Consider the following 17333-nt stretch of genomic DNA (forward strand, 5'->3'; position numbering starts at 1 on the left):
CTCTGCATTCTGATGCTTATATGTTTCCTTTTCTCCTTTGCTTTTCGCTTCTCTTCTTTTCACAGCTATTTGTAAGGCCTCCCCAGACAGCCATTTTGCTTTTTTGCATTTCTTTTCCATGGGGATGGTCTTGATCCCTGTCTCCTGTACAATGTCATGAACCTCCATCCATAGTTCATCAGGCACTCAGTCCCTTAAATCTATTTCTCATTTCCACTGTATAATCATAAGGGATTTGATTTAGGTCATACCTGAATGGTCTACTGGTTTCCCCTACTTTCTTCAATTTCAGTCTGAATTTGGCAATAAGGAGTTCATGATCTGAGCCACAGTCAGCTCCTGGTCTTGTTTTTGCTGACTGTATAGCGTTTCTCCATCTTTGGCTGCAAAGAATATAATCAATCTGATTTCGGTGTTGACCATCTGGTGATGTGCATGTGTAGAGTCTTCTCTTGTGTTGCTGGAAGAGGGTGTTTGCTATGACCAGTGTGTGCTCTTGGCAAAACTCTCTTAGCCTTTGCCCTGCTTCATTCCATACTCCAAGGCTAAATTTGCCTGTTACTCCAGGTGTTTCTTGACTTCCTACTTTTGCATTCCAGTCCCCTATAATGAAAAGGACATCTTTTGGGGGTGTTCTAAAAGGTCTTGTAGGTCTTCATAGAATCATTCAACTTCAGCTTCTTCAGTGTTACTGGTTGGGGCATAGGCTTGGGTTACCGTGATATTGAATGGTTTGCCTTGGAAATGAACAGAGATCATTCTGTTGTTTTTGAGATTGCATCCAAGTACTGCATTTGTTGACCATGATGGCTACTCCATTTCTTCTGAGGGATTCCTGCCCGCAGTAGTAGATATAATGGTCATCTGAGTTAAATTCACCATTCCAGTCCGTTTTAGTTTACTGATTCCTAGAATGTCTACGTTCACTCTTGCCCTGTCCTGTTTGACCACTTCTAATTAGCCTTGATTCATGAACCTAACATTCCAGGTTTCTATGCAGTATTGCTCTTTACAGCATCGGACCTTGCTTCTATCACCAGTCATATCCACAACTGGGTGTTGTTTTTGCCTTGGCCCCATCCCTTCATTCTTTCTGGAGTTATTTCTCCACTGATCTCCAGTAGCATATTGGGCACCCACCGACCTGGGGAGTTCCTCTTTCAGTATCCTATCATTTCTGCCTTTTCATACTGTTCATGGGGTTCTCAAGGCAAGAATACTGAAGTGGTTTGCCATTCCCTTCTCCAGTGGACCACATTCTGTCAGACCTCTCCACCATGACCCATCCGTCTTGAGTGGCCCCTCACGGCATGGCTTAGTTTCACTGAGTTAAGACAAGGCTGTGGTCCGTGTGATCAGATTGGCTAGTTTTCTGTGATTATGGTTTCAGTGTGTCTGCCCTCTGATGCCCTCTCCCAACACCTACCATCTTACTTGGGTTTCTCTTACCTTGGATGTGGGGTATCTCTTCACGGCTGCTCCAGCAAGGCACAGCTGCAGCTCCTTACCTTGGACGAAGTCGCCCCTCCTGACCTTGAATGTGGAGTAGCTCCTCTCAGCCCTCTTGCGCCCGCGCAGCCGCCGCTCCTTGGACGTGGCCTTGCTCCTCTTGGCTGCCGCCCCTGACCTGGACGTGGGTTAGCTCGTCTCGGCCGGTGCCCCTGACCTTGGACACCTTCCTGCTAGATGCCTTTTAATCCTCACAAAGGCTGAGAGGGGCTGAGAGGGGTTAGGAAAGTTGCCAGAGGGCAGGCTGCTCTCTTTAAAGTAGAGCTGAATTTGGAGCAGGTTGGGCCTGATTCTAAAGCCTACCTCTTCCCCTCCCCTTCTGAGATGCTGAGCTGGGAAAAAGGGGAAAGAGGGCTGACAGATTCCATAAGGACATGGCTCTTGCCCTCAAATCTGATGAGAGACTAAAAGTAATGGAGAAATTAAAAAGCAGTGCCTAGCAAATAACAGGAGCCAGTAAACATGTTTGTGGACTTCCCTGGTGGTCCAGCGGCTAAGATTCTGCACTCCCAATGCAGGGGGCCCAGGTTCCATTCCTGGTCAGGGAATTAGATCCTACAAGTCACAACTAAGAATTGGCATTCAGCAACAAATATCCTGAGCGCCCCAACTAAGACCCGGATTAGCCCCCCCCCCTCCAAAAAAAAAAAAAAAACCCAAACAACACATTTCCTTGAAGGAGTGAAGCCCTAACTGGGATGTGCAAACAGTTCTGTGGGACTCAAAGGAGACACCTAGGTGTGTTGGATAGGGGCGCGGAATGAGCTGGAGACTTCTAGAGGGGATGTTTGAGGAGGACCTTGGACGGTAGGTCTTTAACAGCGGTAACAGCACGGAAGGATAAAAAATGAGCAATCTTTAAAAGACCTTTAAAAGCCACGATAGGGAACATCGTTAGTGCTAAACCTCCCCAGGGACCCTCCACGGCTCCAGCCCGAGATCAGCAAACAGCGCTGGGGCATGACAGGTTACAGGGCTGACAGCAGGTTGGGGGACCAGCCCGCACAGCGGCTGATCCAGCCCACACAACGCTTTCCCCCTCTCCCCCACCGGGCCCTCTGGGCGGGGACCAAATGGCCTGGCCAGGCCCACCCTTGGGTGACGTCACGCATAGAGGCGGGACTCAGGACTGTGGGGCGGGGCCCCGAGAGGGGGCGGGGCCCGATGCGGCTCCTGGCCCCACCCTGAGAGAGGCCTAGGCAGGGGAGACCGGAAGTCCTCCAGCCACCGTCTGCCTCCCGGCTCCCTTCGGTTCCTCCTCTCAGGTCCGGGCGCAAGGTCGTGGCCCGGAAGTAAAGGGGCCATGTTGGTGGGTGACCCTAGAAGAGGTACCGGGCGAGAGGCGAATCTCGAGTAGAGGGAGTGCGCGCTGTCCTCAGGTGAGCGCGGGGAGGAGTGAAGGCCGGGGTTGGGGGTTCGCCACGCCCTCTTTTCAGGGTCGCTGTTTGGGTCCCTAGCCCGGCCGGGGCCCACACTATCGGCCTGGCCACCGGGGGTCTCTCCCCAGCCTGCCCTGGATTTTCCCCTGGAGGCCGCTCCGGGGCCTCTCCCCAACCTCCGGAGCTCTCCCGGTGCCCCAGAGCCGGCCTGCCCCAGCCTCAGGGTCTCTCTACCCCGGTTCGGTGCGATCCCCCCAGGTAGGGGGAGGACCTGGGGACCCTCCAGGGCCCACCCGCCCATTCGCCGGTCGACCTTGTAACAGCTCTTGCATGCCAGTCGCCTCCTACTTCGTAAAACACTTTTCTGTTGATTTCTGGATTCATCTGTCCCACTCAGGGAGACTTGGCGCCGAGGGGCGCTCTTCTGCAGTTGAGGGTAAAGGGACGAGTCCGGAGGCTTGCTCACGCTCGCGCAGCAGGCTCGCAAGGCCGGAGGCTGACGGTAGCTGACTTTGGGCCCAAAGTCCAGACCGTTTTACCAGTCAGATACCTTTCCCATTCAGTCTCATATATTTATTTCAGAAAGAGGGGTGATCATTTTTTCCACACAGGGACATTGTGAGCGTCCTTTGTTAAGTTTATTTTTTGAGCCCTGGGTATGTGCCAGGCGCTGAACTGGGAAAGTTTGTACAGCACCTTAGAAGTGCTGTATGCATGGGCAGATCCCAGCAAACGGTAGTTTTCATTCCACAGGCAGGCAGAGTCGGGGTCGGAAGTGCACCCCCCTTTACAGCCCTGCTTGTTGGTGAGTTACTTCTCTCTGGGAGCATCAGTTTCCTCTGCTTAAAATGGAGATACTGGTGACACTAGAATTGTTGATGGAATGAGATGTCACGTGGGACCTGCTTGGCCAGTGTGTGCTATAACAGTAAACAATCAATAAACATTAACCATTGTTGTTATGAACCCTGTCCACTTCATAAGTTCCTCAGTTTAAATGTGATAATGGATGACAAAGCACTTTACAAATGATAACACTCCTTGGTTCTGTAAGGGTTTATTGTTACTGAAGGCAGATGATGGTGGTTTATGTGTAACTAAATCTGATACTTATTGAGCACTTACACACAAGGGGAGGTAGCATTAATCATAGCTGCCACGATATGGCTTGGCATATGCTGAGTGCTATTCTAACCACTTTTAATCCTCATACTAACCATATGGAAAATACAGTTTTAATCCTCATTTTACAAATGAGGAACTAAGGTAAGCCCAGAGAGGTTAAGAAACTTGCCCAGGGTAATCAGCTTACTAAGTGTTGGTGCTAGGATTCAAGTATGACTGAGGCCCCTTGTGGTGAAGTTACATTATGTGTGCTTCTTCCCTGGTGGCTCAGATGGTAAAGAATCTGCCTGCAGTGCAGGAGACCGGGGTTCAACCCTTGGGTCGGGAAGATCTGCTGGAGGAAGAAATGGCAACCCCCTGCAGTTGCCTAGAGAAGCTAGGCTCCAGAGGAGCCTGGTGGGCTACAGTCCATGGGATCACAAAGAGATGGACATGACTGAGCAACTAATATTTTCACTTTCTTTCATTTTACATGCGATATCTCAGGCAAGTTTCAAAATAATCCTGTGGGGTAAGTACTATTAGCATAAAAGTATATAGCGGTATATAAATGTAGATAGCATTATTTCTATTTTACAAGCGAGGAAACTGATGCTTAAAGAGGTTATGTACTTTGCCCAAAATCATATGGCACGTAAGTGGCAGAGCCAAAATTCAGGCGCAGGTAGTCCAGCTTCCAGTCCCTGACCTTTCAGCATAACTGGTAGTTTCCCAGGAGCAGGAGTCTGTAGGCTGGGATCTAGTCCCGGCCCTGCCACTAAGTCACAGTGTGACCTTGAGGGGGTCTCTGAGACCTGGATTAAGAACTACAGAATTACTGGTGAATCAGACGGTAAAGAATGCCTGCAACAAGAGAGACCTGGGTTCAATCCCTGGGTCAAGAAGATCCCCTGGAGAAGGGAATGGTTACCCACTCCAGTATTCTTGCCTGGAGAACCCCAGGGACAGAGGAGCCTGGCAGGCTACAGTCCATGGGTTTGCAGAATCAGACACGACTGAGCAACTAACACTTTCACATTTCACTTTCATAGGTCCTTCTGGGCTTTCCTGGTGACTCAGCGGTAAAGAATCCACCTGTCAATGCAGGAAATGTGGGTTCGATCCCTGGGTGGGGAAGATCCCCTTGGAGAAGGAAATGGCAACCCACTGCAGTATTCTTGCCTGGAGAATCCCATGGACTGAGGAGCCTGGCGGGCTACAGTCCAAAGGGTCACAAAGAGTCGGACACAACTGAGCAACTGAACGAGAACAACAGTGTAGTTCCCTTCTATCATTAATTCTGACTCTAGGCTTCTCTTTCTTCCCTCCTGTGTATAGCTTGACGCCCAGCCCCTGTCAGTCCCTCATGGCCTCATGGAGCCGAGAGGCGGTGCTGAGTCTCTACCGGGCTCTGCTTCGCCAAGGCCGACAGCTTCGCTACACTGATCGAGACTTCTACCTTGCCTCCATCCGCCGTGAGTTCCGGAAAAACCAGAAACTGGAGGATCCCGAGGCCCGGGAGAAGCAGCTGGAAAAGGGCCTGGTCTTCCTCCACAGCAAGCTAGGAGGGATCATTTAGTGTCCTCTCCTTTCCCCTCCCATCCTAATTCCAAGGGAAAGAGGACACAGGTGCCTTCCAGAGACACACCTGCCTCTCTCCCACCTCCACCTCACAGATGCATTAAGAAGCCTCAGGTAGGTAGGCCTCTGTTCTAGGTTTCATTTTTTCTGATACAGGGGACCAGGAAAGGGAGAATCTTTCTTTTTAGTGGCCAAAGTTCTTTAGGCATACTGAAGGAAATATCAACATAACAGAATGGTCCCTTATAAAATGCTCCCAGTTAAAAAGGCCCTTAGTTTCAAGTCCTACTAGGAGATCATTTTTCTTCATACAACATTAAATGTATGAAAATGCTAGAAAAGTTACTGGTTAAAACTTAGATCTTGTTCCATCTGGCTCATTCTTCAGTGGATTCAGTTCTCTTGAGGGTTAGATCACGTTCTTCCAAACATAACTATGTGGTTTAGTCACTGAATCCAGTCCTACTCTTTGTGACCCCATGGACTGTAGCCCACTGTGGCTCCTCTGTTCATAGAATTCTCCAGGCAAGAATACTGGAGTGGGTTGCCATTTCTTTCTCTGGGGATTTTCCCAACCTAGGGATTGAACCCAGGTCTCCTGCACTGCAGGCAGATTCTTTACCAACTAAGCCACTGGGAAGCTGTAAATATAACTATACTCTGTTTCAAAAGTCTCTAAAGCAAGCATAGTGTCCAGCCCTCAGAGGACTGCCTTCGTGCCACTGCTGCTAACAACTGTGGGATTTAGGGCAAATCACTCAATCTGTCTAGGCCTCCATTTCCTCTTTTGTAGATGAAATAGCATCCCACTCCAGTACTCTTGCCTGGAAAATTCCCTGGATAGAGGAGCTTGGCGGGCTACAGTAGGGTTGCAAAGGGGACACGACTGAGCACCACCACTGAAATAGTACCCACCTCTTCAGCTTATTGCAGGAGTTAATAAGAAAATGCACACAGAGTGCTTCACTGGTTCTTGGCCAGTGGTGTGTGAGCTCTGTTTCCTGTCATGCCAGTGTGACCAGCATGTTCCACTGTAACCTGATGACTGTACTTAATTCAGCAACTTTCCCAGAGGGCCCGCCCTAGCATCATGGTAGGCGCTGAGATGGGGATGAACGATGTGGCGATCTGCAGGAGGTAGCTCTGGATTAGAGGTGGGTCAAGAGCTTACAGACGGGGAAGGGGCCAAAACTACCTGGAGAGCGGGGTTAGGGCGAGGAATCACAGGTAGCTATAGAAAAGACATTGGAGGTCTGCCTCAAACAAAAAGTAGCAGCTCATCGGGTAGATGGGCAAGAATGAGCAAGTGAGGAGGTGAAAAACACATTTTGTAGTCTGGAAACTTGAGTCTGGAGTAGCTCGAATTGCGTATCTGTAAGGCAGGTGACTGGCGTTGAGACTGAGCCAGGTCTGGAAGGACATCAGATCTCCTGTTGAGGAAGTTGTGATATCTGATAGTGGGGTGGTGGGCACCACAGCTTTGTCAGCCGGGGAGTGGTGTGGATGAGGGGTCAGGGCAGTGGCAGCATGCAGAATAAATCGGTGAGAGGCCCCATAGGGGGTGAATCTGAGCAGATGAGTGGAGGGACTGAGGTGGTGGGGTGGCTGCATGTAGGTGCAATGTGGGCAGCAGGGGACTTTACCAAGAGGGGGCTGGTGCAGCAGGAGGAGAGAGAATGAAGGATGACTTTGAGGTGGAAGGCATGCCAGCTGGGTGGAGGGTACTGTTTTTAACAGAGAGGGAAGGCAGGAGGAGCCTTGTGTAATAGTTTTGCGTTGATTGGCAGACCTGCCTTTGGGAGTAAAGGGGAGGTAGGAAGTGATGCCCACGAGGGCTTGCCTGCGTAGGGAAAGTGGAAGTGAGTACTGAAGACTTTCTGTTCAGAGTCTATTTTGAGTGTGAGTTGGGTTACAGGTTGCTGCCACTACCTCCTCCAAAAACGAAAAAAAAGCCACAGAATTAGTAGCTCACTGGTGGAACAGATGCGTCAAGTCCTGTCTGTCAGGTACTGCTGGCCCTGGGGGCAGTGAATGAGCCAGAATGCCTCTGGGGCATATGGTCTAGTGGTGCGTGGAGAGCAGATGGGTACAAGGTGGGGCTGCAGGCTGTTTGGGACCCTGTAACCTGCACCCCTGCACCGTGAGCTCTAGGTTCAACTCGCGACTGCACAACTTACTCGCTTGGTGACTTTGAGCCAGTTACCTGACCTCTGCCTCAGTTTCTTCATCTGACAGTCGGAGCTAACCATGTGACTGACCTCATGGGATTGTTGTGAAGAGTAAGAGAGCAAAGAGGGGGAAAATGCCCAGCACATGGTACATGCTTACCGTGCGTTAGTTCTTATGCATACTTAAGCCAGGTCATGTTTCGTTCAAATCATATGACCTTTTCAAGTAAAAGAAGTTGGAATGTTCAGAGTTCTGTGTCATCATCCTAGGAAGCCACAGGGCCACTGTTACTCACCACTGCCACTGCCAGTACACGGGGTGGTGAGTATGTCTGTTCCCATTCTTGTGTCTGAGGAGACAGGTTGAACACCTCGTCTGAAATGTTAGCAGAGTTCACATTCTGCATCCTCAGCCCTGCCCACCGGGACAGTGGTTCCTCCTCTTTCTTTAAATACTTTTAACTAGTTGTATGTGTACAGTTCAGTGGTGGTGAGAATATCCATCTTATGATGTAACAGATTTCCAGAGCTTTTTCATCATGAAAAACTGAAGCTAAGCCACAGGGCTCCTTCCTAATTGCGCAAGGACCCAGGCGCCTTCCCCCTGGTTAGGCAGAGCTCGCACCCCTCTGCGGCTCCCAGCTAGTAGAGCACGGCCTGAGTGGAGGGTATATTGTGGATAAGCAGTTTCAACTGGAACAGGTTGAGTTCAGTTTTAGAATAGAAACTCTGATCTCCCTGGGGGAGCTTGTGGGTGTTCTCTCCTCTTGCTGGTTGCTAGGTTGTCAGCAGCACCTGGTCCTTGGATGGGGCAGGGAATATACTGCACTGGTGTAGAAGAGCCTTTTCCCAAGTCTGCTCAACATAATAGTTTTGGTCTCAAGCCCACGATGGCATCAGTGTCGGTTTTAGAGACCGTTCCTGGCTCCATCTCAGAAGGTGAAATGGACCTCACAGGACAGTCTGGATTCAAAGTGGCTTCTGAAACGTGACCTTTGTCCTGTTGATGGAAATTGTAAAAGACTTAATGATAGCCCATGTTTGTAGAGCCCTTTAACAGCTGATAAAATGTTCACGTGCAGTATTTTAGTAGCTGTGTTGGCCTCACTACAACCCTGTGATTTAGGCCGTGCAGGCGTCATTATCCCCTTTACATAGCTGAGGGGCTGAGTAACTAATTTGAGGTCACCCAGCTAATTAGTCAGGGCTCAGTGGCAAGTCCTCAAGATTTCTGACTCTAAAATTCAGCCTCTTCTGTCGTGCCACCTCACTGCCTCATTCTCACCAGCCATCAGAGGGTCAAAAACTAAATGGCCCAGAGAGGCTCCTTCCAGCTTCCGTGCAGAGGGGAGCTGGGCCCTTCTTGCTCTGCTGTATCATATGCAAGGATCATTTAGGAGATGGTTCTCCCTATTGTAAATACATCCCTAAAGAGCCTTTTGTTTTAAAAGAAATAAAACAGTGGTTGGAATAGAAAATGGCAACCCGCTCCATTATTCTTGCCGAGAGAATTCCACGGACAGAGGAGCCTGGCAGGCTACAGTCCATGGGGTCGCAGAGTCAGACTCTGAGCACACACAAAACAATGGTCATCATTATGTGTGGGGAACTGTACCTGTCAACTTTGTCCTGACTGTATTAGTTTGCCTCGGGGACATTTATGTCCCATCTCTGTCTCAGTGGCTGCTGGAGGGATGATGATGGCTAGAGTTCCTGCCTGACCCCACCTGCAAATACAGAGTTTCCCTCTTCTCAGCCTTGCTTGCTCTGAGCATTTGAAGTGGAAGTATATTTAATTTGGCCAAGTCTCTCATTCTGTCCCTGAATCTGAAGCGTCTACTAACTGCAGAAGGTGGAGAAGAGAACAGAGAAGTGCCAAGGTGGTGAATTCTAGTTAGAGAAAAAGTAATGCTTGACTACAACTCCTGCTGAAATAAGTAGAGTCAGAAATACTCCTTTCTTGTTGATGAGGGAGGCGCGAAGCATGCAGTGTGAGATGAATAGCACTCGGTTGTAAGGGTATCGAAAAACTACTTCACACTGGAAGGTGCACCAGTGATCTTGTCTCTCTGTCCTCCCATTCTGGGTAACGGGTGGATGGCACACAACTGTTTATAGGTAGTTCCTGGGATACAGGACATGGGAGGAAGAGGAGAGAAGCAGTGTGAAGCACCGAGCTCTGATCCGAGCCACTTTGTCATCCCTCATCTGGGTTGGGCCCAGGGTTTTAAGTCCATGGGAAATGGGTTTTTTGGGGGATGAGGGGAACTTCAGTCAGGATGACCCAGTTGTTGCCAGGGAACAAAGGTGAGCTCACCCCGCGGGAACACTGCACAGAGGCCAGCCCCGTCTGCATCGTGCCTGTGAACTCCACTCGGGTGGCCACATTTTCAGTTCGTTTTTCAGGTGCATGTGAGCGGGTGGATTTTCTCGTTCTCCAGTTGGCAGCTCAGTCTCCAGCGACCGTCGTGTTTATGCAGCGTCTGCCCCAGTGCCAGGCTCACCTGAGCTTCTCGTGGCCCCCTGTGCACGCTCCCTGAGAAACAGCATTTGTCAAGTGGGACTGTCCGCAGAGAGTTCTTTTCTTTTTTGGCCCTTCCTCACACGTGGACTTGTAGTTAAGTCTCCGTGTGCCAGGGTATTCAGTCCGTGTCGTCGTCGTTACCGTTATTCGCAGGAAGTTCACAGAATAGGGACAGTTTGATCTGGGCAAGGGTAGACATGATAGAGGGGGAAAAGCATCATGCTGGGAGTTGCGAGTTGTGCACGTGGCTCCGTCATTCCTTTTCTCTGAGGACTCTGACAAGCCACCTCCCTGTGTGTGAGGTGATGTGATGGGACTAGATGGGCTGCCTCTAGTTAAATCAGACCTTCCTGCTCTGACTTTCCATCAGCAGTGGCCAAAGGATCAAAGCACTATCTGCACTATAGTGTTGGGAAAGGGTCCGGAGGATTGGGTTTCGTGGTGGGGTCTTCACTCTAATACAAGAAAGGGTTGACCATGAGCTTAGTGCTCTCTGTAATCTCAGTAGATGGGTGGGGTGGTTTTCCCATAACTAGCATGACCATTTCCTCCACCTGCATCCAGGTACATTGAGGACACGCTACCTCCCTCCTGGCCCTCGAGCGTGGAGCGCTAGAGTCAGGGGGATTTGGTTTGCTGGAACTCGAGTACCCTGGACTGGCCCGAAGCGGGAGGGAGGAGGAGGTCTGGTTCTCAGGGTCACAGGTGGTGACAGCTGTGTTCTGCCTTCGTCCTCAGGTGCGCAATGGCAGGCTCTGGTGAGCGCAAAAGCAAGAAAGATGACAATGGCATCGGGACGGCCATCGATTTTGTGCTCTCCAACGCCCGGCTGGTGCTGGGGGTGGGAGGAGCAGCCATGCTGGGCATCGCTACCCTGGCGGTTAAGCGGGTAAGTGCACTCAGGCCAGGCCAGGCATTGGAGAGGTGGTAAGGCTGCCAAGTGGAGCTGACCTAGAAGAAGACCGTGATACTGCTGATGGGAAGGTAACATGGCAATTCGACATTATTAGACGAGACCTTAAGAGAAGTAAGTAAATGTGCTTCTAGGATCCTGCTATAAAGAAACTGCTGGAAATACAAAGAAAGAAGTTTATCTCAGGGTTAAATTGCAAAGAACCAAAATAGCTTTTTGTGACCACCTTAGTTAAAATAGCAGCACCCTCACCACACATATATTTTCTTTTTTTTTTTTTTTTACACATATATTTTCTATTTCCCTTTCCTGCTTTACTCTTAATTAACACCTGTGTCTGCCTGCTTGAGCTTGTTGATTATGTATTGCCTAAATCCCTATACTGGACTGCAGACTTCATGAAGGCAGGAATTGGGTTGGGAAACTGATTTATTTTGTATACCTAGAACAGTGCCTGGCACAGAGTAGCCATTCAGTGATGTGTTTGTTAAATAAATGGATCGGTGTTTGACATTATGGTGTATTGATAAGGTACAGTGTTGTATCATCAGAAATTGTACCATATTGTTCAGCCCTGATTCATTCTTAGTGATATGAGGAGTGATAAAAATGACAAGTAAAAAATCAGTTTTTTAAGGTATATATAGTGGAAGATGCTAATTATATAAATACATATTTCCAGAAAGAAATATACCCAGATATTAATAGTTATCTTCTGGTGTGACTTCCCTGGTGGCTCAGGCAGTAAAGAGTCCACCTGTAATGCAGGAGACCTGGGTTCGATCCCTGGGTTGGGAAGATCCTCTGCAGGAGGAAATGGCAACCCACTCCAGTATTCTTGCCTAGAGACACCCTTGGACAGAGAAGCCTGGCGGGGTACAGTCCATGGGGTCACAAAGAGTCGGACACAACTGAGCGACTGAGGACACAGCACGGCACTTAGTCCTTCAGAGCCGGTCATGTCCTGAAATGGGTACTGAGCCCCGAAAGCAGGCTGGTGCCTGTGCCCCCAGGACAGAGAGGTGGCCCTGTGGACAAGCCCCGCAGGGGCACAGGTCTGACCCCCGTCGGGGAAGCCCTGGGGCCTGGGTGGAGGAGGGGGTGTCCCCGAGTCACCCAGCAGGCTCTTATGAACAGAACTAGCAGAAATTCTGAGTTTTTTTTCTGGGTTGTGACATTATGGATAAATGTGTTTCTTACTTATATATAAGATTTAGTATTTCCTGAGATTTTCTGTGTGGAGCAAAGCATTCCATAATCTAGACTAAGATGATGTTATTGAAAAGTAGAGGAACTCATTATGGTAGAACTGGTGGGAAGCAGGAAAGAAGTCCACACGCTGGGTCCTCTCTGCTCTTTCAGATGTACGACAGGGCGATCAGCGCCCCCACCAGCCCCACCCGCCTGAGCCATTCGGGGAAAAGGAGCTGGGAAGAACCCAACTGGATGGGCTCTCCCCGACTGCTCAATAAGGACATGAAGGCAGGCCTGAGCAGGTCCCTGCAGGCCCTTCCCACAGGCTCCTCTGCCTTCGACACAGGTGAGGAAGGCTGTCGCCCTCTGGGACTCCTCTCAGGCTCTTGGTGCTACTCTTGCCCTCAACACGTTTCTTAAGGACACACGCGCCTGGCGCCATGCTGGCCTTTTGTGCTAAGCCCTTCTCCCCTCTGGGGCTGAGGCGGCTGTGGATGAGCAAGCACGGGATGAGCTCATGGGCCTCTCTCTCTTGCCTTGGCAGATACATTCTGCCCGCCCCAGCCCAAGCCATTGGCCAGGAAGGGCCAGGTAGACTTGAAGAAGTCACGACTCCGCATGTCCCTGCAGGAGAAACTTCTCACTTACTACCGGAACCGGGCGGCCATCCCTGCCGGCGAGCAGGCTCGGGCCAAGCAAGCTGCTGTGGACATATGTGCCGAGCTCCGGAGCTTCCTGCGGGCCAAGTTGCCTGATATGCCACTTCGGGACATGTACCTGAGTGGCAGCCTCTATGATGACCTGCAGGTAACCAGGGGGTGCTTACGAAGGGTAGGGTGGTTCTGACCACGATGCTTCTCAATAGTGCCATTGGGGCAGAAGATCAGTGTCCCAGGCTTGCCAAAAAAGATTAGTCTTACTGCTTCTGAATTCTGCGCATTGTGGTAGCATTTGATCCCTGCCTTTAACTTGTTTTCAGTCATAAAACTTCTAGGAAGCTGTTAGAGGCTTCCTCCCTCCATACTCTTGTCCCAGTTTCTCCTTCCTGGCTTTCTGTCTTCTGGGATCTTGAAGGCATGGAGGACGTTATGTGTACTTCTGGGTCCAGAGACAGTGGGATGTGTGGAGTGAGCACAGGCTCTAATGTCTAACAGACCTGGGTTTAAGTCCTCACTCTGAATTGATGTGGTCATGTGCAAGAATTTTTAGATTCCTTTTTTGCTGGGGGGGGGGGGGCGGATACAAGATGGTGGGACCTGTGTTTGGGGAAACTTGTCTCTTGAGGAGATGAAGGTCCCGCAAACCCTTTTTAATTTTGCTACAACAGGTGGTGACAGCCGACCACATCCAACTCATCGTGCCCCTTGTGTTAGAGGCAAACCTGTGGTCGTGTATCCCCGGGGAGGACACCATCATGAACGTCCCTGGCTTCTTTCTAGTTCGCCGGGAGAATCCAGAGTATTTTCCTCGCGGTAGCAGTTACTGGGACCGCTGTGTAGTAGGGGGCTACCTTTCTCCGAAGACGGTGGCAGACACGTTTGAGAAGGTAGTAGCTGGCTCCATCAACTGGCCGGCCATCGGGTCCCTCTTGGACTATGTGATTCGACCAGCCCCGCCCCCAGAGGCCCTGACTCTGGAAGTGCAGTATGAGCGCGACAAGCACCTCGTCATTGACTTCCTGCCATCAGTGACCCTTGGTGACACTGTCTTGGTGGCCAAACCACACCGGCTAGCCCAGTATGACAACCTGTGGCGGCTGAGCCTGCGTCCTGCTGAGACAGCGCGCCTGCGGGCCCTGGACCAGGCCGACTCGGGCTGCCGCTCCCTGTGCCTCAAGATCCTCAAGGCTATATGCAAGTCCACTCCGGCCCTGGGCCGCCTCACTGCCAGCCAGCTCACCAACGTCATCCTCCACTTGGCCCAGGAGGAGGCTGACTGGTCCCCGGACGTGCTGGCCGACCGCTTCCTGCAGGCCTTGAGGGGGCTCATCAGCCACTTAGAGGCCGGCATTCTGCCCAGTGTCCTGAATCCCAAGGTGAACTTATTTGCAGAGCTCACCCCTGAGGAAATAGACGAATTGGGATACACTCTCTATTGCTCGTTATCCGAGCCGGAGGTGCTGCTGCAGACGTAGGGCAGGTGAAGGCCAAAGCAGGTGTCGGGTGCTCAGGCCCCCAATTCTCCGTTAGAAACACTTGGCTACATAGTTGGTGCCTCACAGGGTCCCTAGGTGCCTCCTGTCTTGCTGGTCATCCCCCTGGTCACTTCATGCTGATTAGAATGATGTTTCTGTCTCCTCTTTTCTCACCTTTCCTTTTGACTTTTGTTATCAAACACTGTGCTCCCTACTCTTCCCCTCCCCCATGCTCCACGCCAGTTTTCCTTGAATGAATTGAGAAGGTGGAGCCCTGCCCTGAGCTGTGGCGACCACTGGGTATTTTGCATCTTGGCCTAGGTCTGTTTGTGTTGGCTGTGCCGCCTGCTCCTCTTAGGTGTCTGCTCTGTCTTTCCTGCCTGTTCACATCTTCTTTGTTGCTCTTTTTTCCTGGAGCGCATCTGCCTAATTAAGATGTTGCCTTGCAGTTGACTGTCATTGAAGTTAGGATTGCATGTTTCAAACTCAACTCTGCAGGGAGTGCTGAGACAGTATTTAGGATTTCCGGGGATAAAGCTGGTCTTTGACCCAAGTTCCTGGAAAAAAGAAGCCCACCCCCACCTCTTGACCAATTCATATCCAGAAGGACCGAGGTCTCCTGGGCACACTGTTGGCTGCTGCACAGGGGAGTGAGGGCTCACGATAAACTGGATGCAGAGTTATCCGGAGACTGTGTTTCTCCGTGGCCATCAGTGAGAGTGTAGGTGGGCAAACCTGGAGGTGGCAGTGGAGTCTGTGTGCCTGATGTCTGTGCCTCACCTTGGGCTGCTCACATCCGGCGCCACTGGCTGCAGGTGTCAGAGGGGACGGAAGGGCTGCTGTTGGCCCCTCCTGGCCGTATTGCCAATGAGGACAAGGCCTTCAAGGACACAGTCTTAGTGCTCGAGGTTGACAGGCAGCTGAACATCAATGACCACATTCCTCCCTGTCGGGCCTGCCTTTCTCAGATATTGCCTTAGCGCAAGAACGGGTCCAAGAGCCAGCCCTTCGATCCCCAGCATGTGCCATAAGAACATGAGGGAGTGTCTGCTGAACTCTGCAGGCATCACCAGAGGCCAGAGGGCAGGCAGACATGCACAGACCTCCTCCCTCCATCCCATCTCTCACCCAGCACCTGGGGAGATCGGTGCTACCCAGGAAGAGCACACGGCTAGAACACATGAGAGGGAGGTGGGTACTTCCCACATTCCTTCTTGTTTCCTGCTGCTAAAATTGCACTGTTTATTGCAATGTAAAAAGTATCCTGAGAGTGGGGAGAAATATTTAATACACAATGTCAGTGCATCTTGTTTTGTGTGGTTTTTTTTCCTGTTTGTGGCAGGAGACTGATGATAATTCTATTTCTGATCTGCCCATCCAGTATTTTGTTTCTCCCATCAAATCTTATTTTTATTCTTACTACCTCTTCATCAATGAGATTCTGGTGAAGCTCTCCGCAGCTGTCTCATTCCTTTCCAATGACAGTGACATGAAATGACTAAATAGCATTGAAACCTTAGCTTCCCTTTGAATTTAAGGTAGAGACTCCTGTCCCCTTTTTTGTCATGGTTTAGTGGGTTGAGCAGTAGGGTTAACATTGGCTATATTTAGAGAGTCTTCTGTCTCTTCTCTGACATACATGCAAAGGCTCCCTGAAATGGTTCAGTTGTTCCCTTTGTATGAAGACATTGAGAGAGAATGAAAAACACAACAGCCCAGAACCCTTAGAGAGGTTCTCCATCTTGGCTATTCATCAGAGTCAAACTGGGAGTTTAAAATGCTCTGTACGCCTGAGTACCATCCAGGGTGACTGGTGTAGCGGGTGTGGGGTGGAGCTGAGCACTGATGCACCCATCTGCTGTCTTTAGAAGAAAAGGAAAGATAGGGCTATGAGTGAGTGAGAAGCATTCCTTCTTGTTTTTCTTCATTCAGAGAAAGGATCTGGTTTTCCCCATGTGAATATTAGAAAACCTGGAATTTTCCCAAGCAGGTGTCTCTGACCAAATTCTATATAAGACATTGGATGGAGACTCAAAAGACAAAAGACTTTAAAGACCAGATCCCAAATCATCTAAGCCAAGTGTAATTGTGATTTGAGTTTATCTCTGAGCACCTTTCTACAGGCAGCTCTGTCTCTTACCTGTTTTCACAAAACCAAAACGCCTAACTCTGCCATTTCGCAAACAAGAATATCTTAGTGGTCCTCAGAACTAGAAGCAGTGGGAATTCTTTACTCTAGTCGTGGTGGGTTTGCTGACTGAGATGGGGCAAGTCCCATCATCACATGTGGATGAAGTCAGTGCTTTGAGATTCTTGGATGAAGGAGGGGACCCCCCCTGCCCACACACACACTTTTTTTTAGCTTTGGGGAAAGATGTAGGGCCTTTTCCCACCTTTCTACTCTGTAACTTTCACTTTTGCCTGAAGTAACAGCATCTGCTTCTACTCCATCTGGAAATTTTTTTGCACCATCTAGGTTAGCAAACCACATAGTTAGCTTAATGCTTGAAAAAAGACTCATCATCTCGAAACCCCAATCAATTCCAAAGTGTATTTTGGTTTTCCTTGTTGCCCCTTCCTAAAACATGAGTTCAATACAAAGTACTTTATACTCTTGGTTGTGACTTTTTTTTCCCAAATAAAAAAATAACTGAAGCTCATGTCTGGAAAAATTGTGTTGTGAGACCTATAATCTTTCCTCCTGGGCTCAGCCCCTGTGGTCCTCTTCATATTCTTGATTGGCTGGTTTTCCTCCCTGGTACTTCACTCAAGTTGAGAACGCAGATGGTTTTGATGAGGAATCGGCTTTGGGATCAAGAGCCCTGGA

General features: G+C 50.0%; 2 protein-coding genes, 1 long non-coding RNA gene and 1 other non-coding gene across 5 annotated transcripts in view; 3 read left to right on the plus strand and 1 right to left on the minus strand.

The window, feature by feature from the left end:
* The window catches only part of LOC138437925 (uncharacterized), an 18961-nt gene extending 15596 nt beyond the window's left edge, over nt 1–3365 (minus strand). Inside the window, exons 1-2 of the long non-coding RNA XR_011256207.1 lie at nt 3202–3365; nt 1450–1627 (exon numbers count right to left, since the gene is read on the minus strand). This is a non-coding gene — a long non-coding RNA (uncharacterized lncRNA). The remainder of the gene's footprint in view (nt 1–1449; nt 1628–3201) is intronic.
* TRNAG-CCC (transfer RNA glycine (anticodon CCC)) lies at nt 1985–2057 on the plus strand. Its single transcript has one exon. It is a non-coding gene; the product is annotated as a tRNA-Gly (tRNA).
* On the plus strand, nt 2783–17166 carry MIEF1 (mitochondrial elongation factor 1). Of its 2 annotated transcripts, none has more exons than XM_069586040.1 (6): nt 2783–2888; nt 5331–5687; nt 11004–11154; nt 12541–12718; nt 12917–13179; nt 13700–17166. In XM_069586040.1, the coding sequence occupies exons 3-6, from the start codon at nt 11011–11013 to the stop codon at nt 14504–14506; spliced, it is 1392 nt and encodes a 463-aa protein (XP_069442141.1). In that variant the 5' UTR covers nt 2783–2888; nt 5331–5687; nt 11004–11010; the 3' UTR covers nt 14507–17166. The 2 variants fall into 2 exon arrangements, with proteins under 2 accessions (XP_069442141.1, XP_069442142.1); XM_069586041.1 differs by lacking the exon at nt 2783–2888 and having other exon boundaries at nt 5604–5687; nt 13700–14407; nt 15379–17117.
* MIURF (mitochondrial elongation factor 1 upstream open reading frame) lies at nt 5359–5571 on the plus strand. Its single transcript, XM_069586045.1, has one exon. The coding sequence runs from the start codon at nt 5359–5361 to the stop codon at nt 5569–5571; it is 213 nt and encodes a 70-aa protein (XP_069442146.1).
* Nucleotides 17167–17333: the final 167 nt, after the last annotated feature.

This window comes from Ovis canadensis, chromosome 3, assembly GCF_042477335.2.
Source record: "Ovis canadensis isolate MfBH-ARS-UI-01 breed Bighorn chromosome 3, ARS-UI_OviCan_v2, whole genome shotgun sequence".
NCBI lineage: Eukaryota > Metazoa > Chordata > Mammalia > Artiodactyla > Bovidae > Ovis > Ovis canadensis.